The sequence below is a fragment of the Prionailurus viverrinus genome, chromosome B3 (genome assembly GCF_022837055.1).
Source record: "Prionailurus viverrinus isolate Anna chromosome B3, UM_Priviv_1.0, whole genome shotgun sequence".
Taxonomy (NCBI): domain Eukaryota; kingdom Metazoa; phylum Chordata; class Mammalia; order Carnivora; family Felidae; genus Prionailurus; species Prionailurus viverrinus.
The window spans coordinates 116357575-116383225 of NC_062566.1; the positions used below are offsets into that span (position 1 = coordinate 116357575).

General features: G+C 40.8%; 1 protein-coding gene across 16 annotated transcripts in view; it reads left to right on the plus strand.

Annotated features, from left to right (window-relative positions):
• The window catches only part of TTLL5 (tubulin tyrosine ligase like 5), a 286873-nt gene that overhangs the window by 58531 nt on the left and 202691 nt on the right, over positions 1-25651 (plus strand). For 13 of the 16 annotated variants that reach the window (XR_007153248.1, XR_007153249.1, XM_047863906.1 and 10 more), the window contains exons 13-18: positions 9981-10062; positions 11659-11720; positions 12869-12963; positions 15433-15474; positions 23438-23551; positions 23846-23937. Coding sequence is in view for 14 of the 16 variants with exons in the window: in XM_047863906.1 (XP_047719862.1) it covers positions 9981-10062; positions 11659-11720; positions 12869-12963; positions 15433-15474; positions 23438-23551; positions 23846-23937 (487 nt within the window). In the remaining 2 variants the exon portion in view is untranslated. The remainder of the gene's footprint in view (positions 1-9980; positions 10063-11658; positions 11721-12868; positions 12964-15432; positions 15475-23437; positions 23552-23845; positions 23938-25651) is intronic. The other 3 variants (XM_047863912.1, XM_047863913.1, XM_047863916.1) reach the window with 1 other exon arrangement.

The window sequence follows — 25651 nt, forward strand, 5'->3', positions numbered from 1 at the left end:
CAATGACTCCTCCTTTTTGTTTTAGTCTTCTTTCTAGTGGGTTTCTGCCCCCCCCTCCCTTTTTTTCTCCTCCTCTTCCTCCCTCCCTCCCCTCTTCTCCCACCCTTAACTCCCTGATTGCACAGAGAAGGAGTAAGAAACAGTTCACAACTCCTGGATCAGGAAGCCTGTTGCCTACTGACCCACTGGCTATGACTGGCACCGAGGACACCTGCGCACTTTGCTTTCTGTGTGGATGTGCACTGTGTAGTGATTGCCAGTGTGTCTGTAAAGTCAACTAGGCTTTCAGCAGGTGTTAGGCTTTGTTAGTAAAACACACTAGGGTTGTTGCTGGGGGGATAATGAAAGTAATACAGTAGTAAGGATATCAGAGTCATGGCTCGCTCGGGAGTCAGGGTAGCAGGAAAGTGAAGAACACGGACTTTAGAGCCTGACGGACGGAATTAGTGTGAAAGCCATTTGCACCCTTACTTGTTTTCTTATTTTCAGCAAGTTACGCCAGTCCTGTTTCCTCCATTATAAAATTGTACTAATGACGGTACCGATCTCCCAAGGATACCAGGAAGATCAAATGAGATGATGTATGCCAAGCACTTGGCCCAATGTCTGGTCCTCAATTTGCACTCAATAGAAATTATTTCTTTGCTATTTTTATAACTAGAATGAGTAATTCTTGATCTCTTTCACGGATTATCATAACAGTCTGTACTTGAGAGGCAGTAAACAAAGGGAGGTGTTGAGACCAGGAACAGAAGACCGTAGACAAACCAAGACCTGAAATTATATAAGAAAAGGAGAGGTTGTGGTACATTTTCTAAGTATAGACGTGTTCATGTCCTCTAAAACCCTACATGGCTCTTTAGGGTTAACTAGTCAATAGAAACTTGATAGGACTTCCAGGCTTCTAAGTACCAGACCACAGCTGAATTTTCTAGAATTCAGTTTCTCCTCTTACACCTTATAATCCAGCTCTACCACTGAGCACTCCATGCCTTTGTGCCTCGGTATAAATTCTTCGGTCCTGTCTGCCTGGCACACTCCTGTTCATATTCTCAGACTAAGCTTGACGTTGCCTCTTCTAGGAACCCTTGCTTAACAAAATGCGCTGTTGTGCCTCCTCTCTCATGCTGTTCTGTTGTGTTCTTTTCCTCTCATATTGTGACGTCTTGTTTACACATGTGCTTCCCTGGTAGTCTCCGAGCTTAACTTCTCGATTGTCAGTAGTCTCTCTCTGTCTCCCCTTCCCCTCTCATCCTCTTGTGGCCAAACCACACCTTACACTGACTCCCTGGACCTGCCAGGTCCTTCCCTTCGCCTCTGCCCTTTGCACCTGCTTTATCCTGCATCTGGAATCTTTTCCTCGTGTTCCTTTACTTAATAGATCACCGCCATCTTTTCAAGATGAAGTCAAGTGTCATTTCGGTGGTGAAGTTTTTCCTAAGTGTTCCAGTCTGAGTTAGCCCCCTCCACCCGCAGCTTCCCATGCATAATCTGCAGTGGTACCTGATTGTCATCTGGTACCCATTTATGTGTCTGTCTCCCCTCCTGGACCGGAAGCTCCCTGTAGACAGCAGCACCGTCTCCCTAGTTTCTGCTCCTCTTGTGCATAGTGGTTTTTTGCTCTTAGGAGATGTTCAAGAAATGTTTATTGAACATTGGTACTTGCTTTAATTGCCTTTTGGTGGCCTGATAGTAAGCTCCTTAGTAGATCTGGTTTGGTAAGGGCCTAGAGCTCTTAGCATTAATTATAAACTGCTTGAAGAAGGGGTGCATAGAACATGTCTTCCAACTTCGAAAACCTCATTGGATTAAAAAACTAAGGTTTCTTTTCCACATCTACTTGGCTCTTATACGAAGCTTAATTTCTTCGTATAAAAATCTTTGCTCTTTTTGAACAAATTCTCTTTGAGAATTTCCAGAACTTAATGGCAGTAGAGATTCCAATATGAAATAAGCAGTGACTTTCCCTGACTCAGTGAAATACCCCTAAGTCCATTTCATCATCTGTGGGTCTCCTTTCCTCCTCTTTGCTTTTATTCCGTTTTAATAAAGTGAGTGCATCTGGAGTTTTTTAAGTTGTTGACTGTCTTCTTGGCTTTTGTGGTTCTAATTCCACTTCCTGTCGGCCCTGGGATTTTGTGTGCTTCGTTAACCTCCCCCCCATCAGGTATGATTTTGTATGTGTGCGTATATTTGTGTGAGTCTCTCTGGCTCCCACTTAGTCCTACTAACTTCCCTTGGGATTTGAGTTACAAGGAATAAAACTGTTTTGTTCGTTTTTTTTTTTTCTTTCTTTCTTATTTGTTTTAGAGTAAACAGGAATTGAGAGCTTCCCAGAAGAATTTGGCTTACACAGAGCATTGGTGCTTTTAGAGGAAGCCAGTAGTCCAGTGGTGGGGTTCACCATATTCTTTTAGTTGTTTTGCCCTTACACATTATGAATGTTGGCCAGGAGCATTCCAGTACTATCTAAGTGTTTCTGTCTCATGATTTCTTTCCTGCTCCACCACCTGTGATGCCCAACTGTGCTTTTAGGTACTTCTAATATTCCCATTCATTTGTTTATTTATGCATTTAACTTATTTTCAGTCCCTGCTCTGTGCAAGGCATAGATTATAAGCAATTATTCCTCTCAAACCAGATTTTACATGGGATGATATATATACACACATGTATGTATACATACACACACACACACACACACACACCTACATTGTATTATTGTCATTTCAATGTAGACTTAGTAACCTTCATAAACTACTTGAAACTTAGCCATGTAATGCCTTCTCATAGATTTGTACATCTGGAAGGGACCCCAGAGAACAATTAGTCCATATAAAGAAGTTGGGGCCTGAGAAACTAAGAGCCTTGCCCTTGGTTCCAGGGCTCACGAGTAGAAGAGCCCACATGAATGAGACCTGGCCTGGAGGGCAGGGGCCCACAAGATGGTTGGCAGGCAGGTCACCTTGATCATTCCTTGCACTCTTGATTTACAGAGTTTTTGATGCCCCTCCCAATAAAATAGATTGCTGGCAATCTAATTTTTACTGCCCTCAAGATTGTAAAAATATGGTACCATGTGAAATATATGCGTAAACAGCCACCCTTTAAACGTGCTGACATAACTGGCGAGGAGAACGGCTTTTTTGACCAGTTGGAGAAAAACAGCCCAAAGCAACAGGATGTTAGCTGTCCTTTACAGATGCTGCTGCTGCTGGCAGTTTTATCTATGTGTGTGAGGATGGCTGAAGTGACAGGCTAAGACCCCGGCCCTCTCCAGCCTGGGATCCTCTGGGCCAGCTGTCCGTGCCACTCGTAGAGCTGGCAAGGCTGGCTTTGTTTAGGCCAGAGACCGGTAGCATCTTTGCTCAGGACAGTCCATGCTCAGTACACCTCTTTGTTGAATGAGCGCTGGTTTGGCTTTTCACTGCTGTTGTGCTAGACCATTTTGCAGGGTAAGCCGACATTCTCAAAGGGTGGGTGTCCATAAATATTTGTTGAAGGAAGGAAAGCGGGCAGCATACATTCCTCAGTTACGTAAACTACTTGACCACCACCAACAACATCGTAGTGAAAGTCAGCAAACAGTTCACTTTCTGGTTTAGCCCATGCTCCTGTTCAGGTGGGAAGAGAAGTTAACCGTAGAAAGTAACTCGGGAGAAAGTACCTACTGGTTGTTAAGCACTTTTCCTTGGTTATTCCCTTTAGCCCTGTTAACAGAGTTTTGTTGGTATTTATTACCCATGTTTTATAGCAAGGAAAAAAGATCTGGAAAGGTCAAATAATTTATGCTAGGTTGTGCAGTTAACAAATGGCCAAGCCAGGTTTGGGATCCAGGTCTCTTTGGCCCTTTCTCCACTCACATAAAGACAAGTTCTGATGAGCCCAGCCACTTTTGGCATGCCCCCTATCCTGGATTCTCCTTCTGCTCTCCTGTAACTAGATCTCAGGAAAAATGATATCATTCTTTCTAGCAGATCAGTCCTGCAAAAGGCACTCTTCGGCTCTAATCAGCAGTCCTGAATCCTAGATACTCCTTTCAAATCTACCTTTACATATGGTAGCCAGATACCATATTGATTTATTGGACTAGTTAACAAATTGGCTCTGGGCTTTTTCTTTTATTTAGTTCATTTTCCTGTGGGATCTTGATCTGTTTTTTTCCAAATTCTCCTTCTGGACCCCAGATAAAGACTTCCTCCTTAGGTTTGCAACTCAAATCCAAAGCCAAGGTAAAAAGAATTTCCTTTATACAATAGCATTTGACTGGCAGTGTGGACTGGCTAATGTCAGCACTTTCCACTGCCTCAGGATTACAGCTCCAGCTGGGACTTTATTTCTGGGGAGGGTTAGTGGATTGATTTCACAATTAGTGGTGTGCCATGTTTAGTCATCTGTTAGCCCTTGGATGCGTTATTATTTTCTCTATCAAATCTTTTTTCTTCCTCCCTTCCTAGACCACCTTTTATCAAGTTTTTTCTTAATATGTCTTAATATGTAAAAACCTTAATAGGAATGTCTCTTATTGTCCTTGTGGTTGGTAAGCTTTATTATGAATATTTCAAGTCTTGTGGCCAGGGTTATTTTGGGGCAGTAACTGCAAATTACTTGTCTTTTTGAAAAATTTCTACTCCTGAAGCCAAGACTACACTGTATGTTAACTAACTGAATTTAAGTAAAAAAATAGGGGCGCCTGGGTGGCTCAGTGGGTTAACCATCCAACTTCAGCTCAGGTAATGATCTCACAGTCCGTGAGTTCAAGCCCCGCGTCGGGCTCTGTGCTGACAGCTCAGAGCCTGGAGCCTGCTTCAGATTCTGTGTCTCCCTCTCTCTCTGCCCCTCTCCTGCTCGTGCTCCGTCTCTTTCTGTCTCAAAAGTAAATGAAAACATGTTTAAAAATTAAAAAATAAATAAAAAATTTAATTGTCAAATGCTTTTCACTTACTTTTTTTTCCCTCTTTCTTCTTCTCTTTTCTTTATCTTTCTTTTAGTATTTCTCGATTGCTTCCTAGGTGCCTTTTATGGTGCAGGCTGCTTGTAGTATAACGATGGGTAAGACATGGCCCTGCCCTCAGGTGGTGGGGAGGAACAACAGGCAGGAGATCACAAAAGCGGTACGTGTAGTAGAGTGACTCAGGTGCTCTAGGAACACACAAGAGCTATCAGCAATGCCCAGGGGAAGCCAGGGAAAGCCATGTCTACCAGAAGGAATACAACATGCACAGCGTCGTGTCAAGGCAGAATATGGCAGTTTGTGAAATAGAAGCTCAGTGTGACCGGATGCAGCCTGCATAGGCTGGGGCGGCAGGAGTTGAGGTCACGGAAGCAGATTGGAGCCCCGTTCTGGAGGACTGACGTGTAAATTCCTCCTGGAGACAGCAGGCAGCGACTGGAGTGTTTTGAGCGGGAGGGCAATAAGATTGTTACTACTCTCCTTAACTTTTATCGTGATTTGACCCAAAGCTTTGGATGACAGAGTAACAACAAAGGGAATAGTGTACACCATGGCTAGAAGTGACGAATTTAAAATTCTTCAAGTACCACCTGACGTCAAGTATCTGTTGTTGGGCCAGTTCACAGCCTATCTCTATCTGACTATTAGATTTATGTCTTAGAAATTCCGACGGGCATGTGGAGAATGGACTGCAGTGGGGAGAGACTAGTCCTAGGGAAACGAATGGGAAGTAAGAAGTCTGTTGGTGATAATGTACACTTAACCACGTGATCCAGCAGTCCCACTTGTAGGTGTTTCCCCAAGACAAAGAATGTTATGTGTTCACACAGATACCTGGATATGAAGGTTTATAGCACCTTTGTTCACAGCCGCCAAAAATTGGAAGCGGCCCAAATGTCTGTGAACTGTTGAATGGATAAACAAGTTGTGGTATATCCAGCACATAGGATCCTACACAGCAGTAAAAGGAATGAACTACACTGTTGATACGTAAAAACATAGATAAATCTCAAAAGCACACTTCTAAGTGAAAGAAGCCGCTCTCAAAGGTTCATCTGAATGATTTCCTTTATTTGACTTTCTGGAAAAGGCAGAGATCAGATCAGTGGTCGCTGGGGGGATGGGGAGTGAGAATTGACTGGAAAGGGGGCACTGGCGTGTCTGTGGTAGAATTGTTCCATATCTTAATTGTGGTGGTGGTTACATGACTACATACATTTGTCAAAACTCATTGAACTATAATTTAAAAGGGTGAATTTTGTTGTATGTAAGTGATACAGTAATTTTATTTTCACAAACTTTTTTTAAAACAAGAAACAGTCATAGGTGGATGAACCTCAAAAATGCTGATTGAAAGAAGCCAGACTCAAAAAAGTATATACTGTATGCTCCCATTTATATGCCATTCTAGAACGGACAATGAATCTATGGTGAAAGAAATAAGAATAGTGATTATCCAGGGGTACGATGAGGGGAAGCAGGGTATTTACCAGGAAGGGGCATGAGGGATCTTTCTGGGATGATGGAAATGTTCTCTGTGGGTTGATATGAGTGTGGATTACGTGGATGTATCCAGTTATCAAGCCTCATCAAGTTGTACACTTAAGGTCTGTCTCTTTCATGATACGTAAGTTACATCTCAAAAGAGAATGTAGAAGCCTGGATTAAAGAGAAATGGAGAAGAGGTCTGGTAGTGTGTAGGTTTTGGGAGGTGGTGAAGAGAGTGTTTCTAGCTTTGGAGACTGGTGGATCAGGCCACCATTTTCCAAGGTGAAGAATAATGGGAAGCCAAACAGGTTTGGGGAAATATAACGAGTTATATTTTGTTGAGTGTTGAATGCTCCTGGGATATCCTAGTGAAGTTGTGTAGAAGGCAGTTGTGGAGTTATGGATTTGGTATTCAGGAGACACTTGACTAAAGATATAGATTTGAATGTCATCATCATAATGTTAATTGCAGCCATGAGAATACATGAGATCGAAGAGAAGTAGAATTGAGAAGGAAAGAGCCCTGAGGATGCCACCCTGAGCAAACCTGCCAGTGAATAGCTGGGCAGAAGAGAAGGAGTGAAAAGAGGAGGAGAATCAGAAGAGAGCAGTGTCCCGGAACCAAGGGAGAAGAAAGTTCCAATAAGTAAGGGGTGGTCAACAGTTTCAGATGTTTGGGCTTAGCAGTAAGGTGGTCTTTGTTGATCACAGTGAGAACAGTTACTGCTTTAGACAGCGGGAGCAAAAGCAAATTCTTATGGCTTGGAGAACGAACAGGCATTAAGAAGGTTAAGGCAGCTAAGTGTAGATTGCTTCTTCAGGAAGCTGCATTCAAGAAGTGGGGAGATAAGGACACGAATGTGAAGTGGTGATGGAGTCAAGCTGCTTCTTACTAGTCACGCATGTAATTCTCAAGTTTGTTTGGATTTGGCTGGGGGCTGAAGGAAATACGTCTCATGAAAGGAAATTTTCCTAAGGAAACATTGTTGATCGAGGTGGTAGCACCAGTCCTTTGAAAATACTTGCTTTTCTGTTATGATGGGGACCACACAGAAGAACAAAGAACGTAGTTCTCAGAGTGGGCAAAGCCTAGCTTGCCCGCACCCTTTAGTGACAGGAACACTTGGTGTATCTCATCCTGGACACTGAGTTTTTGAAATTCTAGACCCTGCTGCTAAAACACACAGTATTAAAAGGGGAAGTTTAATATTCTCAGGACATCATACTTCTTACCTTTTAAAATCTTTCATGTCCATAGAAAAGACCGATCGTAAGTTAAAAGGGTCATTATGAGGACTTTTGTAGCCTGCCAAAGACCGAAATTATTTTTCTTAAGCTGAGTAGATTATTGGAAGAGGTCAACCTGATACAAATGCTCTCTTTTCACTCCATTTACCACCCTCCCACTTCCAGCTCCTCAGGTGAGCTGGGCTCTGCACTGTGTTGTAATGCCACCACATATTCACCCACTTTGAAATGGGAGTAGATCCAAGCCTCGTGCGTGTATAGGTGCCGTTAGATCCAAAACTGATTTTGCGATTGTTTAGCCCTGATGGGTTTCATTCACCTGGGTAAAAATTTAGCATGCCCAGTAAATGGGTGTTGTCTCTCTTTGGGTTATTTCATTTTATTTTTTCTTACTTTCCAGAATGTTGGTTCTCAGCCTTTCTGCTGGGATTCTTGGAATGTGCCTCTTAATTCAGGAAATAGTTAAGTCAATGTGCTGGCTGTTTAATGCAAGGTGTCTAAATAACGGGTCTCATTGATTCTCATTCGGATTTCAGTTTTCCTTCATTCGTGGTTCATTCTGCAAATCTGTGGTTCATTCTGCAGAGCTGGTCAACATGTGCTTCAGGCATTCTTACCCTGTTCCTCGTGCCATTATTATTAATAATATTAGCATTTTATGAAATAGTTGAATTCTGTGCTACCGCTTGTGTGATGTTAACATGGACTTGTGGACTTTGCAATTAAGGCTTCCTTTTTCAGTGCCTTATGTAGTGCTGTATCACAAAAGACCCTTTTTTTCAGATTGAAAGGGGAATATTCTGTGGGATGATTGAAGATTAGGTAAAATATTCAGAAGAATGGCAACTTTTCGTGGCAACTTTTCCCGAGAGAAAAATTCAAACATGATGTCTACCTGAATCTGTACTGCATAAATAGGGATTCTGGATATAGGTTTATAGAGCACACAGGTATTGAGAGATGGTGATTAATAGAGAAGATCCGAGGGGTGAAACAATGCGAAAGAAATATCAGACAGAGAAATGACTTCTCCAAGTTCCTCAGTGAATAAATGGTAGAGTCCTGAGAAGGATCCAGGTCTCCAGATTCCCCTTCTAGGATTCTTGGTCCCATAGCAGATTTTCTGTGTTCAAAAGACCATCTGTGGCACCGTCTTTTTTTAGAAATTTACATTTATTTTTCTATGTTATTGAGAGTATTGAGGAATGGGAGAATCCTTTTTGAAGTAAAGACGTTTGTTTCAAAATGAGTTTCTGGAAGATACCTGGATGTGTTCTGTAGATGTGAGCTGTGGCCCGTGACCTCTGACTGAACTGTAAGGAAGCTCATCTTTTCTCTTGGAAGGAAGATGTAGATTATTTGAGGGACATGGAGTAGGAAGTTTGAGAATGAGTGGATCTTCTGAAAGTCAGATATATTTCATATGTGTATACCAAAGAGGACTGTGGAGAGGGTCTCATTAATAATAATAATAATAATAATAATAATAATAATAATAATAGTAAAGGCTGCTAGCTGAGTTTCCATAGTTAGTGTCATATTATCCCTGCATCCTGGGAGAAAAGGTTCTTGCTTTGCTCTTTGCAACAGTTGAGGAGTTAGGGAAAGAATCAGTAAAGAACCAGAAACCATGGAAATTTGGTCTCTGGCTCCCTCCCTTTTAAATAATATTAGTGGTGCAGGGTGGCTCGTCACAGTCTTCTGTCTTTCTATGTTGAGCCAGTGTATTTTCTGTCTTCAAAGGGAAACTGAAACCATAGGAGAGGGGAAGAATAAATGTATTTTACACTCAGATTTCTTCTTAATCTAGGCTGCCAAAGCAAGATCTTGGTTTAGGAAAATGCATTGGAAGGGCCCTAGAGAGAGTCCTTCAGTAGATTTTTCTGTTTTCAGAATATGACGGGAGGACAATCCAGAACAAACCTAAAGTATCATTGATGTCTGATGCACTTGTTACATTCCTGCTCCCAACACTTTTTTTTTTTAACCCGTAAGCACAGCAGAATCATGCTTGCTAACTTTTAGAGGTCAGGTCACTTTCTGTGTAGAGCTCAGGAATGTCAATAGAGTGGATGATAAAAAGTGGAATTTTATAACATTGTCTCATCTCTAGAGCTTGATTAATTTCTCTGGAACTTGAAAGATTCTCTGCTCCTACTTCCACTCATTACTTATACTCACCAAATTTCTAGGCCTCTGGTGGGGGTTGATTGGATTCAGTCTTCTAGGATCTTTATTCAGTTGTGACATAGAAAATGATCTTGTGTATTGTGTTATGTTGTATTTCTAGAACTCTATGGCTTTGATGTGCTCATAGATTCTACTCTGAAGCCATGGTTGTTGGAAGTAAATCTCTCTCCTTCTTTGGCCTGGTAAGTAGTCTGTTCCATCAACTAGAAAAGGACAGACCTTCAATGAGTAACACTAAAATACTTTTTTTTTTTTTTTGGTCATTTCTCTTGGCACAAGATTTTTTTTTTTTTAACCCTAGTTATTAGATAGAAATGACTAGAATTTCTAAATTTGAGGGATTTGTGACACATGGTTAAAGTCCAGATGGCAACATGAATCCCTATCTTACTATAGTCGATTTGTGATCTATGTTTACTGTCTTCTTGAGCTTCCAACGGATGCTTCTTGTGAACCCTTTTATTTCCAGTTCTCCCTCTCTCGCCCTCTCTCTCTTGCTTTAAAACTTTGTAGGTGTTCTGCTAAGGCTAAAGAAATGCATGAGGTATTATATTTCCTTTATTGCTACAGGTTTGCCCAGACTCAAATCCGCATATACTATAAAGGTATAGAGCTGGGTCTAGGGTAGTGGGTATGATATTTGGTCCTTTTATCATCTGTGTTCTGGTATTCATCTAAGATTAGACTCAAAAAAACTTCAAACAATCGTACAATTTTTGTAACCTACCTATTGTTTAAAAGAAGGAAAGAAACCTATTTTTTAAAACCAGAGAAGATTGTGCTTGTATCTGCAGCAGTAGCCAGAGTTTCTGTCAGCTGTACGCTTCTCTAAACAGCTAGAGAACCCTAGAGATTTATGCTGGAGACCACCCAGTGGCTGCATTTTTAAGGATGAAAGATGTTGGCAAAATGCCAAGTAATCAAATAAAGACAGATTGACTACTTCATGGGGTGGGAATTTGGCTTAACCCCAATAGTAAGGTATAGAACTAGATGTTACAGATGATTCAGATGTTGGGCTCCTCTTATGTTAAATCACCTCTTTGCAGATTGCCCAGCAAGGTGCATCATACAATGTTAGAGATCCCCAGAATGATGCATTGGTCCAGCAGCCAAAGTAATCCAGTTCATGGAGGAACACCTCAACACCAAAGCCAGCGTGGCAAGTCACTGCCACAGGGAGGCTTCCAGCTTTTAGTTCATATTGTTTCTGTTTCCATGTGGGTTCCTGCTGCATCATCTGGTGATATTTTGGTATAACTTGTATTTTTCTGCCCTCGTTTGCAAGCCTACAAGCTTAAAAAGATTGATTTCGAACAGAAAATGAAGGCTTAAAAAAAGTGCAAAGATTACCCCAGTTTCTTCTCTTGCTTGTGAATGTGATTTGACTATTGCAGCAGTAAAAAATAATTTGAATGATGGGCATACTTATAAAAGAACATATTAAAAGGCTAAGTCTCTAAAATCCACAGTGAAAATGAAGCAGTATTCTTGACTTGTTCACAATTTGATTTGCACAAGACCTGCTGGGATAAAAAGATTGCGTGTCAGGGAACCAGCTTTGCTGCTGGACCTGCCTTACAGGGGATGAGGTTAGCAGTGGGCTTTTATTTCTAGTATTTTTGCCCAGACTTCTTTTTCTTTTTCCCTGGATTTGATGTGCTTTATTGTGTTGCTTCTCATCGACATTTGGAAACTCTGCTATATTGGGGCCCATGAGGAGGAGCTATTCTGTTCGTCTATAACATCGATTGCCCTTTCTTTCTCTGTTCTATCAGTGACGCACCTCTGGACCTAAAGATTAAAGCCAGTATGATTTCAGACATGTTCACTGTTGTAGGTGAGTAGTAGCGTTTTCTGAAGGCTCACATAAAAGTTAACCAGAGCATCCATTTTTGTCAAGCCTCCTAGGTGTTAATGACTGGCAGTTCCTAAGCCATGCTGAATGTTTTGTACTGAAAAATTATATTTTCAGGCAAGCGCTTCTATGTTCCTGCTCCCCCTGGCTCCATCCTGTCCTGAGGCTGAACCACAACTAGGGCTGAGACCTAATTCCTGGGGAACAGGAATTATGGGCCAAGGAAGAGAATTAAGCAAAGGTCTGGAGAAAGTCTATTTTTCTCCAAGCCGAGGGGAGTGCAACTCACTGAAGAAGCTTTGTTACAAAGGAGACTGGCTATATTTCCATTAGACGGCCTCTGCTGGTGTCAGCATGCTCCCTTCTGTAGTACTTAGAACTAAAGGCAGCCTGGGAAAGAAATCCCATTTTGAGTAGATAAGTCAAAACTTTGAAATGGAGATGGGCTGTCAGGTGGGTATATTGTGGGTTTGTTGTTTTTGAAGTGCTCTAAAAAAGCCTGACAAAATATATCTGAAATGAACTAGTTACTTGGTGTACCAGCAAATGCAGTAAACCTTAGCTACTCTAGACTCCTTGGATGGGAATCTGCTTCTTTTTAGGAAGTGAAAGGAGCTCACACCTAATTTCTTAAGCCTATCATAGATAATCTAAGAAGCCTGCTTTGGAAAGGTGTCAGTAGACCACCTTTGGCAGTTCCAGAAGTAGATCTTGTAATAGGACAGGAATCCTCACTTGCTTCTGGATTCTCCCAGTAAAAACAACATTATTTTCCAGTCACCCTCTAGGAAGCTACTCTAAAATAATTTGTTTTTATAAGCAACTGTGTGGTTTTAAATGGTGGTTTGCACTTTTACTCTGAAGCACATCAGCAATCCACATCTATTTTTTCAATCAGATTCAGCTCCCCAACAAGAAAGGTTGATTTATCTGCATATTTTCCATTCTTGTCCTGTCCAGTTTCGGTGGTTTGGAGTTCAAGTGGAGTGTGTGTATGAGAGAGCCATGCCTGTTCCTCCTGAGGATTTATGACAGTGCAACTGAGTTTGTATAGCTAAAGAAAAGGTGCAGTTAAACCTGCTAATTGCGTGGAAAATGGCGGGTTTTAATGTTTCCCATTCCCCATTCAGGATTTGTGTGCCAGGACCCTGCCCAGCGGGCATCAACCCGGCCAATTTATCCCACCTTTGAGTCTTCCAGGCGAAACCCTTTCCAGAAACCTCAGGTAAGCAAATTCAGCAGCAGGGAGCCCAGTCAAGGCCTATTGGAAAGTGGTAGCTGAAGTAAACGAGTGAGCCGAAGCACTATGGGGATGAGGTCACTTAAGAGCAGGAAAATTTGGGAATCATTCCAGACAGGAGGCTGTTAGATTCAGCTGTTAGATATGCTTTTAAACCAACTTCTTCTCTGCTTTTTGTTCTTCTTTTCTTTCACCTTCTTTTTTCAGTATCTCTCCTTTTTTCTTTTTCTTTTTAAGAATCCCCTGCTTTTTTCGTCCAACTGATAGGCTCATAAACAAGGCGCGGAGAGGGAGCCTACAGATTCCTAGTCATTATTCTGCTACATTCTCTTTGATCTTCAGGCTAGCTTTGTGAAGAAGATGCTCGATTGAAATAACGTCTTCTCTACAAGTGATTCTCTTCAAAAGGAGCCTCAGTGATCGTGAGGTGTTAATTGAGGTTAAATGAGATAAATGCGTACCATCCGCTGTGCCTGTCTGTCTGAAAACATCACTTGATCGGGGCATCGCTCCAGGCTTTGTGTCCTCTGCATTTGTGTTTCAGTTAAGCCAATCCGCTCATCGTTCTGTCTGTCATCGAACCCATCGCTGCCTGTCTAGACCTGGCTAGTTTCCACTTCTGTTCTTTGCCTTTAACATTTCTTCTTATCTAAAAGGTCTACCTTCCTCCTCTCTTCCCATCTGGATTGATTACCTTGCCTGCCAAGAAGCTTAGAGATTGTTTCTTCTTATTAAACCCATCCCACTCAGTCAAGACCTCTGTTTTTTATTTCAGTATTATTTACTTGTTGTCTATTGCATGGTGTGGCATTCATCAGTTTGTTGCTTTTAAATTGTCTGGTGCTCCTCTGCTAGATTGTAAGCTCTTTGAAGGCAGAAATAGCTGCTTCTTCCCCCTCCCTTCCCCTCTCCTTTTCTCCCCCCGCCCCCCCCCCCCCATTTATTTCTCCTCCACTTCTCCCTTTTCTTCTCCCTTCTCCTCCCACTCCTCTTTCTCCTTTTTTTCTTTCGCTTGCTGGTCTCATTTCAAGTAGTGCTGTTTGTGTTTGCCAAGCTCATCACTCCTACTAAACAGTCATACCTCTAACTTTTCATTAGAACAAGGTCTGCACGCTCAAATGCCAATAGGGGCTGCAGGCAGACAGCGTACATGAATAAGAGGGCCAGGTGTACAATACAGCTGAGAGGGGCATGACAGCGGTAGACCGGAGTGTGTGCCCCAGGTGAAAAGGGGGCAGCTGTCTAACTGATGTGCTCTAGCTGATCGTTGCCATGCATGAGTGTGGGCCGCATGTTGTCAGACCTTCCTACTGTCAAGAGGAATCAGAAATCTTATTTTAAAATATAGTCCAATTAAAGAAGAAACACTTTGCGGACCAAACATAGCATGTCTTTGAGTTGGATTCAGTCTGTGGGCTGCCTGCTTGTGACCATCTGCTCTAGGATTATCCCTTGTTAGTATCAGAGTTGCGATGTGGGACAGGGCGTACTGAATTTCAAGGGGTAGTGTCAACTTGCATTAGAAGGGAAACCAGGCAACAAGGTTTTAAAATTTTGTTTTTAATGCTTAGTTTTGAGAGAGAGACAGAGAGACAGAATGCGAGCAGGGAGGGGCAGACAGGGAGACACAGAATCCAAAGCAGGCCCCAGGCTCTGAGCCGTCAGCACAGAGCCCGACGCGGGGCTCGAACTCACGGACCGCAAGCTCATGACCTGAGCCGAAGTGGGATGCTCAACCAAGCGAGCCACCCAGGTGCTCCAGGCAACAAGGTTTTAAATCACAGATGTCATTTAGTTTTTATTAAGAAAAAGTAGAAGATTGTTTTATTTGGTGTTTAATAAGAAAAAGTAGAAGATTAACCGAGGTGTCCTTTGCAGACCGTCTCCTGGCATATCAGTGGCAAGAGCCACAGAGTCTTGTGTAAAGGATTGCGAATGTTTCTGTGCGGCCTTGCAGAGTTTCTGCCGATTTTACTCTAGGCACAGTTGTATGTCAGTCTTGGATGAATTGACCCCTTTTCTTAGCTTGCCGCTCAGCCTCTATTGGCCACTCTTTGCAAATCGTAGAGAATCTATTCGCCTAACTGGTAGGTCATGCCATGACTTCATCCATAAGCAGCCTGCAGGACGCTTATTTAAAGGGGGAAGAAACTGTAGGTGCATTATAGGTACGCTGGAATCAGTTTATCAGGTGGAGTAGTTAACTTCAGGACGCGACCGTAGGATTGTGCTCTCGGTGCTGCGGAGATGAGACTGTAGTGGATACACCGGAGGAGAAAGTGGTGGGAAATACAATAAATGCTCTAGTCTAACAAGCACGAAGTGTAGAGCTCTTGCCTTTGGTTCCTGCTTAGAGATTGTTTTCTCATTTGTGAGATCATAGATGTAGGAATTGGAAAACCTAGGTACGTTAGGAGAAGATGAGGCTTTATTCCGTTTTTCTGTCTTTTATAGCGTCCAGTGTCTGCACAGTTTCAGTCCTCAAACGCCAAACAGGTAAGTTCTGGATCATTTGGAGACTTCATTCAGATTCTTATTTCCAGTCCCCAACCGGAAAGCCTTTTAGCTTTGTGCTTTCACTCAGATTCTTATTTCCAGTCCCCAACCGGAAAGCCTTTTAGCTTTGTGCTTTCACAGTACGTGTTTTGTGCACCTGCTTTTTGACCTTGAATAAGATAGAATTAAGTGCTAATGAACGTACAGAGGTCTTTCCAGATATAGGATACAAGAGTAGAGGCTGCAGGAATTTATGAATCCTCTTTTCCTGACAGTGATTGTGGTGTGATGGAGGCAGTCAGGTTTAAATGATGAACAGAATATTCCGGAAAGGAAATATTGTTCACAAATACTCTTTCTTTTCTTCAGATGTCTTATGAAATGTACCGTTGTTGGTAGCTTAATATTAGAATCATTTTCACATTGGGTATTGGGCTGCATTTGATTGTACCTATTTCTTTTATGTGGTGATTTGCAGTTTTATTAATCCTAGAAACTCTGCCATAATTAGTGTCTGAGATGCTGCCTTTAAAAATACAGACAAAATGTTGTGTCTCCAACTCTTAATGAATAATAGTATTTGCTCTCTTACTGTCCTTGTTAGCGATATTTGAGATTAGCTGTCATTTTCTTCTGTGAAGATCTTTTTTTTCTTTTACACATCTTTTTGAAGTGATTGGGTAGCAGTGGGGGTGGCCGCTCCTGCTATTTGATGTTTTGAAATGAGCGCTGTCGATGTTTCCTACGTAAGCGTGCCACTTGGAACTAGTAGTCCTTCAGCAAAGAGCTCCGGTGTATTTATTTTGGCTTTTGTCCTCTCTGATGCAGTTTCTGGACAGCTTGGGAGCTTAATCTGTAACTTGCATAAGCTACTGCTTTTGACAAAGCGCTTTCTTTCCATGGTTTATATGAATCCAAGAAGTGACAAAAAGACTTAACGGTTGTCTTGTCTAGTGTTTGGTAACTGGTTAATGTGGTTCCATAGTATGAGTTTTGTGTTCAGTTGGTAGGATTTAAAACTCGGTAGTGTTTAGTGTCTTGTGTTTAGCAGCCACCTGAGTGTGTTAGCTGCTCTCCATGGCAAACAAATAGAAAAACAACAACAACAAAAAGTCTCCAAAGCTGCTGACTTCAAAGAGTTTACATTCCAATACCTTTTAGGGATATCTAATCAATTTAAGGAGAACTTGAAAAATGCTTAATTCATAATCTTCTGCATTTGACTCCAAAGAAGTGTCTTTGGTATGTTTATTCTAACCTTAATTTCCCTTCACCATTTTAATTCTCTTCTGTCTGGCTCAGTTGCTTGAACCCTTGTAGGTTGCAATAGCCTGTGTCCGAGCAAGTGAGCGAGTGAGGCCTCTTCCCTCAGGATTGTGTGTTTGAACACTGCTCGCCTGACACAAAGCCTCTCTAGCTTTACTCAGCCTATCTGATACATGTTGAAATCTCGGACTCTTCTCGTTCTTTGCAGTGTTCTATTTTGTCACTGTCTTTCTGTTAATGAAGCCTTCTCAGCTCCACAGTAGTTCTGACAGAGCCAAGGGAAAAACGAACACAAGTTCCCTGCTCTGGCCACGTATACTTTGTCAAGTTTTCTTTTTCTGTTGCTGTCAGATTGCGAAGTCACCGTTCTTTGCCTGTTGTCTGACTCTTCCTTTTTAATCCATTGTCTCTTTCTACATTTCTTCCTTCCCTTGAATGCCTGTGGTTCAAATTTTCCATTCACCAGAAACTACATTTCACTGTTCCAAGGCAGATGGCATGGTTTTGTGGAAAAGACATGGACTTTAGAGTCGGATAGACTCCGGTTCATACCAACTAGCTGTTAGACCTTGGGCAAGTTCCCTTACATCTCTGAGGCTTACTGCCCACGTCTGTCAAATGAGGATCATAATACATACATGGAGGTATGGCGTGAAAGGAATGATAAAACATTGGGAAAATATTTGGGATAGTTCTGGACACATACTTTACCTTGGACACATAGACCCCCTTCACACTTTTGAGTCTACTGATTTTCCTTTTACCCATTTGATAGGTAGTATCTGGTGTAACTTTGATACTCTTTCTGTAGCCATTCTTTTCACATTTGCTGTCATCCACAAATGCAAATTACTTTATATTTATTTATTTATCCATCCTCGCAGACATCAGTGAAGATTCTAAGGAATGCTTAGTCAATACGGATTCTGAAAATCACTTCCTAATTTGATTCACTACTGTTTATCCTACATCACATCTTTTAACTCTTTGCAGTTTTTGTTGGTGTATTTTGTTCATTATACCATGACACTAAGTCTAGATTACAAGTATAACTTCAAATAAAAATTTTATGAAATTTGTACAAATGCTTTTGTAAAACCCAAAGACATTTAAATATACTTGCTATATTCCCCCGTTTTTGTAATTTTGTCCAAAAAATAAACATTTTAAAGCATATTTTAAAATAAATAAAGCAGTTTCCGTACTTACTCTTCATGAGCCCATTAAACTCTAAATGTTTATGGATTTTTTTTCTTTTAATGTTTGTTCCATTATTTTACTAGGGATTCAAGTTAGACTTACCAGGTGGTAATCACCAGGAACACACTTCTTACATTTTTGAAGATTGGTACCTCATTTGTTTCTTTCTAATCCTCTGGTACCTCCTCAGTTCTTCATGATTTTCCAAACATAATTGTAAGTGGTTTTGGTAAGTTTTTTGTTTTTTTGTTTTTTAAACCAGTTCCCTTAATAACAAGATGCATGTCTCTCAGACCTGCTGACTTATATTTATTCCAGATTTCCAGATGTTGCATATCTCTTTTTGACTGTGACACAAGTCTACTTACTTTCTGTTTTTTTTTTCCCCTCCCCTCATTTCAAAGTATACTTCTGGTTATGAATTACACTTAAACTTTCTCTATTAGCCATTTTTTGTTTATTTCCCTCCCAGATTTATTCATATGTGGTCCTTTTTGTTCCTTTTATTTCATTTGGTAGCATTAATTCGTTTTGCTTTTTAAACTTGAGTTTACCTTTCCTAGGTGGCAAGACGTGTCACATGTAAATCAAGCTATTTCTAGTTCATTTGTTTCTAACACAGAATTGCAAAGTTTGTAAAACTGCTTTGGTACATTTTTATTCTTTGTATGTGTTCTCTGACAGACAGGTTTTATTTTTGCTCCTCAATTATGGTATCTTTTATGATACCTAGCCCTTTTCATGTTCTGTGTTTTGTTCAGCCCTTCTCATTGCTGGTACTTGCCTGCTTACTTTAGGTCGGGAATCCTTTTTATGATTCAACATCTGTTTTTTTACTGCTTAGAGTGGAGACAGGTGGTTCCTTGTCTCCATGATTTCACATTCTCAGTTCTTCCCTCCCGATAAAGGTTAGACATGTAAAGGTTCTTCTCTGGGTATGTTTCTGATTCATAAGTTGTACTAATGATAATTTTACATCTTTGATGCATGTTGCATGGCAGAATTCTTACCTAGGCAGTGGTTTGGCAGTTTAACATCTGAATACCCAGTAGTTAAAATCCTGTGTCATCTAGACAGAGGCATTGGTTCTCTCTAAATTCAGAAGAGCTTTATTTCCTTCATGTGTTCAGCCAATCCCCTGGAACATGTGGATTTATCCTACCACCCAGAGAATGTAGCTGCGCTGATATGTACAAGGTCAGAACCACAGAAGGGCTTGCATTTGGAGGGTTTTGCTCTTGTTTTTGGCAAGTCAGTCTGATTCCTTTTTTTTTTTCTTTTCTTCTTTTTTTTGCTTTGCTCTTAATCTCCAGGTATGTCTTCTTGGCATTCAGAAGCATTTCTGTCTTTCTTTTTTCTTTGTTACCTTTTCTTCTTCTTTTTCCCTGCTTTTTCTCTCACCTGTGTCTGTAATTCAGGTCACCTTTCTTAATCGTTTGTTTCATTAACAAATACTGGTAGAATTCAGCCAGTGGTCTGGGATTTTAATGCTCTGTTGTACCTATGTAAACACATGTCTCTGTAGACCAGTACAACAGATATTATGCTGATAAAGAAAATTCTCTTTAATCTCCAATTTATTGAAAAGCTAAGATGGGAAAAATACTTCTGACTTTCTAGTCTCATATTTTCCAGCACCTTCCCCGAAGACACAGGAGACCTGGGGGATTTTAGAGAGGTATTTGAGATACTTAAACTTCAGTAGCTACAACTTTTCATATTTCTTTCCCTCTCAGACTTGTTAATAGTTTAGTTTGAAATAAATAGGTAAAGAGATAAAAGGAGTATCTAGCCACATTGTTGTCCTCTTGGAGTAGCATTGGCCTTTTTATTTGTAGCCTGGTGATATTTGTGGCGATAAAAGAGTAATAGCCATCAGCTTATGGGAGTTCACAGCTAGAGCGTGCATCTGACAAACACCATTAAGCCCCTTCCGTTTTCAACCCTCCAAAGACCCCAGCCAGGAGCATCTCCTGAATTCCTCCACACCTCCCTCAGACAACCCACATACATGCACAAATAGATCGAGTTGGAACTGTGGATTCTGGGGAGCAAAGGAGTGTTTCTGAATGTGTATGGGAGACAATTCTTTGAAAGTGACCGGGAGAGAAGATTGAGAATTTTGGAGCACCAATGCACTGTTTCCCAGAGCAGGTTTAGATTCGTAGAGGAAGGTTGCAACATCATTATAATCTCAGTCTCTGGAAGCAGTAATATTCCATTTTGGAATATTTCCTAATTTCCTAAATTTCCTGATTTCATAAAAAAGAAAAAGAAGATCAAAAATTAAAATTAAAAATTTACAAAGACAATAATAAAAAAAAACAGACAAGAAATGAGCAATAAAAACAAAACAAGGACAAAAAGCAAAAAATTTTTTAAAAATTGAGGGTGCTGATTAGATGTTATTCAGTAGTGATTTGATCCATGTTCTTATAAAACCATGCATTTCTTTTCTTTTTAATGTTTATTTGTTGGAGCACCTGGGTAACTCAGTCAGTTGAGTGTCTGACTTCGGCTCAGGTCATGGTCTAGCAGTTTGTGAGTCTCCAAGTCCCATATCAGGCTCGCTGCTGTCAGTGCAGAGCCCCCTTTGGATCCTCTGTCCCCCTCTCTGCCCCTCACCCACTTGCTTGCGCATGTGCATGTGCTCTCTCTCTCTCTCTCTGTCTCTCAATATTTATTTATTTTGGTAGAGAGAGAGAGAAGACACGTGTACATGTGTGTGCGTGGAAGGGGCAAAGAGAGAGAGAGAGAGAGAGAGAGAGAGAGAGAGAGGGAGAGAGAGAATCCCAAGTAGGCTCCGTGCTGTCAGAACAGAGCCTGATGTGGGGCTTAGTCTCATGAATGGTGAGATCATGACCTGAGCCAAAATCAAGAGTCAGGCGCTTAACCAACTGAGCCGCCTAGGTGCCCCTACAACCATGCATTTCTTAAAACTATTCTGACAGCTAATAACTATTTCTTAAAATATTTTTATTATTAATCTTCAGTACATATTTCAATTTATCATTTTAAAATAAATTTTTCTATTCTAAAATGCTTAATCTTTTTTTTTTGGCTATATCATTTTTTTAAATGTTTATTCATGCTCGAGAGAAAGCGAGCACGAGCACATGAACTGGGGAGGGGCAAAGAGAAGGGGATAGAGGGTCCAAAGAAGGCTCCACGCTGGCAGCGGAGAGTCTGATGTGGGGCTTGAAGTCATGAACCTCGAGATCATGCCCTGAGCGGATGTTGGATGTTTAACCGACTGAGCCATCCAGGTGCCCCTTGTTATGTCATCTAAATGAGTGCTTACTCCGTACTCTTACAATAATTTTAGAGAACTTAGGGTACTCTTAAATAGTCTGAGTGATAAGGCAACTTGACCTTGGATAAGGCACTTGACTGCCAGTGGCTTTCTGATCAGAGCCACATCATCACATGTGAAAAAGTATTTTTAGTGAACGATAAGTATTTTTAGCCAATGATAAAATGAGAAGAGTCCTTAAAGCATCCAGTTAATATTTTGGCTTTACATGCTAAGTAAGCATTCATACTTTAAAAATTTTTGAAAAGATTAACTTACTTATATGTTTACTTTCCTCAGTCGTTAAACTTTCCTGTTGACGCCCCTCTCATGCCAACATACACTGTTGAATTTATTCCCAGAGATTGTAAGGGAATTAAAATTTTCCCCAGAATCCTCTGCAAAATTTAGTTCTAACCATGATTAATCTATGTGTCAGGACATTTATTTCTTTGTTCAACAAATACTTATTGATCTCCTACTCCATGCCTGTACTATTCTGGGTACTGAAGATATCACTGGAAAAGCTGTTTAGGCAAAAGACCCTGCCTTCACATATTGTTTGTATCTGCTGATTTCATGGTTATTCTTCATAAAGTTATGTCATTGTGGAGTTACCTATTAGAAAATCTATCTTTTATAACTCCCATGCTAGCTTTGAAGATTAGTATGTATTGGTCTCCCTTGTGTCAAAGGTAAAAGGATTCATGATACATATATCATGATATATATATACTATTCATATATATATATACTATTCATAATAGTACAGGTGCGTACTATTAGTCCGCTTGGGTGGCCATAACCAAGTACCATGGACTTGGTGATTTCAACCACAGAAATTTATTTCTCACACTTCTGGAGGCTGAGAAGTCCAAGACCAAAGAGCCAGAAAAGCAGGTTTCACTCTGAGGCCTCTACTCTTAGCTTGTAGATGAATGCCGTGTCACTCTGTGCTCACGTGACCTCTTTTTAACATGCTTGGGCAGACAGAGTACGAGCTGTCTGATGCCTCTTCTTTTAAGGGCCTTAATCTCATCGGGCCAGGGTTTCACCCTCCTGACCTCATGTAATCCAAATTACCTCCCAGAAGCCCTGTTTTTAAATACCATCACATCGGGGGTTAGGTCTTCAACAAATGAATTTGTAGGAGGACCCAAACCTTTAGTCTGTAGCAATGAGTATTGTTGAGAAGGTCAAAGGTTAGTTACCAAAAGCCTTTCCATAGGTAGTCTACCCAAAGAGAAAACTAAGCCCTTCACAATAGGACTGCTTCTTTCTGGTCCGAGTCACTTCTAGGAATCTAGAATGATAATTTGTGTCCATGTTTCTTGAATTATTTCTTAATCTCCGAACTTGGCAGATGTATTTGTCTTATTTTATCAGTCACTTTTTCGGTTTCAATAATAGTGTGTTGACATGCTTCATACCATCCGACTTGCTTTGTTACCTTGATATTTTTCTGCTCGCCTAACATCGAAATGACTTAAAACTTCCGTTCTCAGATGACCTTTGTGATCATCCTTCAGAAGGCTGTGAGGAGCATGGTGCATTTGGCTTCCTCCTTGAAGTGCCCAAGGCAATCATCCTTGATCAAGGTCTCTTGAAGTCCAGCAGTCGCAGTGTGTCTTTTGGTCATAGTTCTTTTCTGTGTCACTGGTGACTGTCATGTCAGTATTTCCTCCCCCCACCCCCCACCCCAGTTCTAAAACATCCCACAGACCAACTTTCACCTGTGACATAATAAGTTGTTCCTTGGTTTTCTGTCTTACATCTCACTTCTCCTAACTCTCCTTGTCCGCTGCTGAAAAGAATAGTGTTATTTACCAAAATTAATGCACATTCAATCCTCCATGGTTATTTTCAGATGTTTTCCCATATCTTTAAAAATATTGGATGAACTTTAAGACCAAGAGTAGGAGTAAGTACTGGATTAGAAGATCACGTGGACATAGCTCCTGTTTTTCTGCTTGTTTCCCTCTCAACACATAGCATTTTCCTTCTATTCTGTTTTCTCTTCTTGCCTTTGAGTCTACTGGCTTTCATTTATTTCCCAGGGTTTCAGGCTAAGGGAGTAACTACAGAAAATGGGCTTTGGAGTTGAGCTTATCCATATTAGGAAAGACCATGATGTTGAGGGACTGAATAGAGGGAAATGACGAAAGGTGAGGAAAACATTTTGTTTCTGTTTGTCCTTCTCCGTAGCGTTCCCGTCCCCTCTCTGCCAGTGATGCGGAAATGAAAAACCTTGTGGGCTCAGCCCGAGAGAAGGTTCCGGGGAAGTTAGGTGGTTCTGTGCTCGGTCTGTCAATGGAGGAGGTAAAGATAACTCTATTTCAGGCCTTTGTGGGTTAACACAGGGTTCAATAAACATTAGTAAGCGATTCATATGTTTATGACCAACTCATGTCTTACATTGGAAGGAGAAAGATTCAAGATGGGAGGAACTTATTCTCAGAAAACTTGTTCTCAGAAAATTCCATCTTATATGGAGTTAATTTCTCGCTGCATGCTTCTTTCATATTTGTGGGTCATAACCCTCTTTCTCTGCTCTGTAATCTTTTGGATTACGGTTTCCAAAATCAGTACTCATTTTATTTTCTCTTTATGTAGATCAAAGTTTTACGGAGAGTGAAGGAAGAAAATGATCGGAGAGGTGGATTTATTCGCATATTCCCTACATCAGAGACATGGGAAATATATGGGTGAGGTGACTACCTTTTTTTTTTTTTAAATCTGTGCCTCAGGTCCACAGCATTGGATTAATTGTGACAAAGTGTTGTCATTGCTTTCCATGTGGGTCTTTCTTATTTTGCATATTTATTTATAGTAGTGTGACTATTATCCAACCTAAGCATTAACATTAATGTAATCTACCTGTGCATTATTCCTCCTTTTGAAAAAAAAAAATCCCCCACCTCCTTCCTAACAGTCCCCTAACCCAGGGTCACCTACTTGTAAAAAAATTTTATAGTCATCATTACCTTGGTTTGAAAAAAAACTGTTTTATCATCTATATTGTTTTTTTTTTTTTAATTTTTTTATTTTTTTTTATTTTTTTTATTTTTTTTATTTTTTTATTTTTTATTTTTTTTTTTTTCAACGTTTATTTATTTTTGGGACAGAGAGAGACAGAGCATGAACGGGGGAGGGGCAGAGAGAGAGAGGGAGACACAGAATCGGAAGCTGGCTCCAGGCTCTGAGCCATCAGCCCAGAGCCCGACGCGGGGCTCGAACTCACGGACAGCAAGATCGTGACCTGGCTGAAGTCGGACGCTCAACCGACTGCGCCACCCAGGCGCCCCGACAATATATTATTTTTAATCATCATTTAGATCTAGTTAACATACATCAAAATGGATTTATTTTAAGTGTATGGTTTGATGATAAGTTTTGACAATTATAACACCAATTTAACCACCGCCATCACCACAATCAAGATATAGAATGTTTCTGTAACCTTCAGAAGTCCCTTCATTCCCCTTTACAGTTATTTGCCCTCATTATCCTGAGCCACAGATGTCTACCGATCTGCTTTATGTCATTATCATTTTTCTAGAATCTTCTATAAGTAGAATCATACAATATATATACTCCTGTGTCTGGAGTCTTTGTTTGGCATAACGTTTTTGAGAATTATCCATGTTGTGTGAAGTAGTAGTTCGTTCCTTATTGTTACATACTAATTTGTTGTATGAATATACCACAACGTATTTATCCATTCACCTGTTGTAGAACATTGGCGTTGTGTCCAGTTTGGAACTGTTATGAAGAAAGCTGTTATGAACACTTATGTAGTATGTGAATACGTGATTTCATTTCTCTTAGGTTAATACCGAGGAGTAGAATAGGTGAGTCATATGGTAGGGCGTAAGGTATGGTACCATTTTACCTTTTACCAGCAGCGTATGAGAGTTCTGGTTGCTGTTCATCTTTGTCAACACTTGGTGTTGTCAGGGTTTTTAATTTTAGGTATTATAGTGGGTGTGTAGTATATCTCTGTGGTTTTAATTTGCTTTTCTCTGATGAATAGTGATCCTGAGCATTCATGTGCTATTGGCTATTTGTGTGTCTTTTTTTTTCTGTTTTAAATTTAGGATTTTGTTGTTGTTGTTGTTATTGTGCTATAAAGGACCATTGATACAAGTCCTTTCTCGAGATATTTATATTGTGAATATATTCTCCAAGTGTGTGAGTAGCTTTTTCATTTCTTTAACAGTGGCTTTAAAGAACAGAAATTTTGGGGCACCTGGGTGGCTCGGTCGGTTAAGCGTCCGACTTCAGCTCAGGTCACGATCTCGCAGTCTGCGAGTTCGAGCCCCGCGTCAGGCTCTGGGCTGATGGCTCAGAGCCTGGAGCCTGCTTCCGATTCTGTGTCTCCCTCTCTGTCTGCCCCTCCCCCGTTCATGCTGTGTCTTT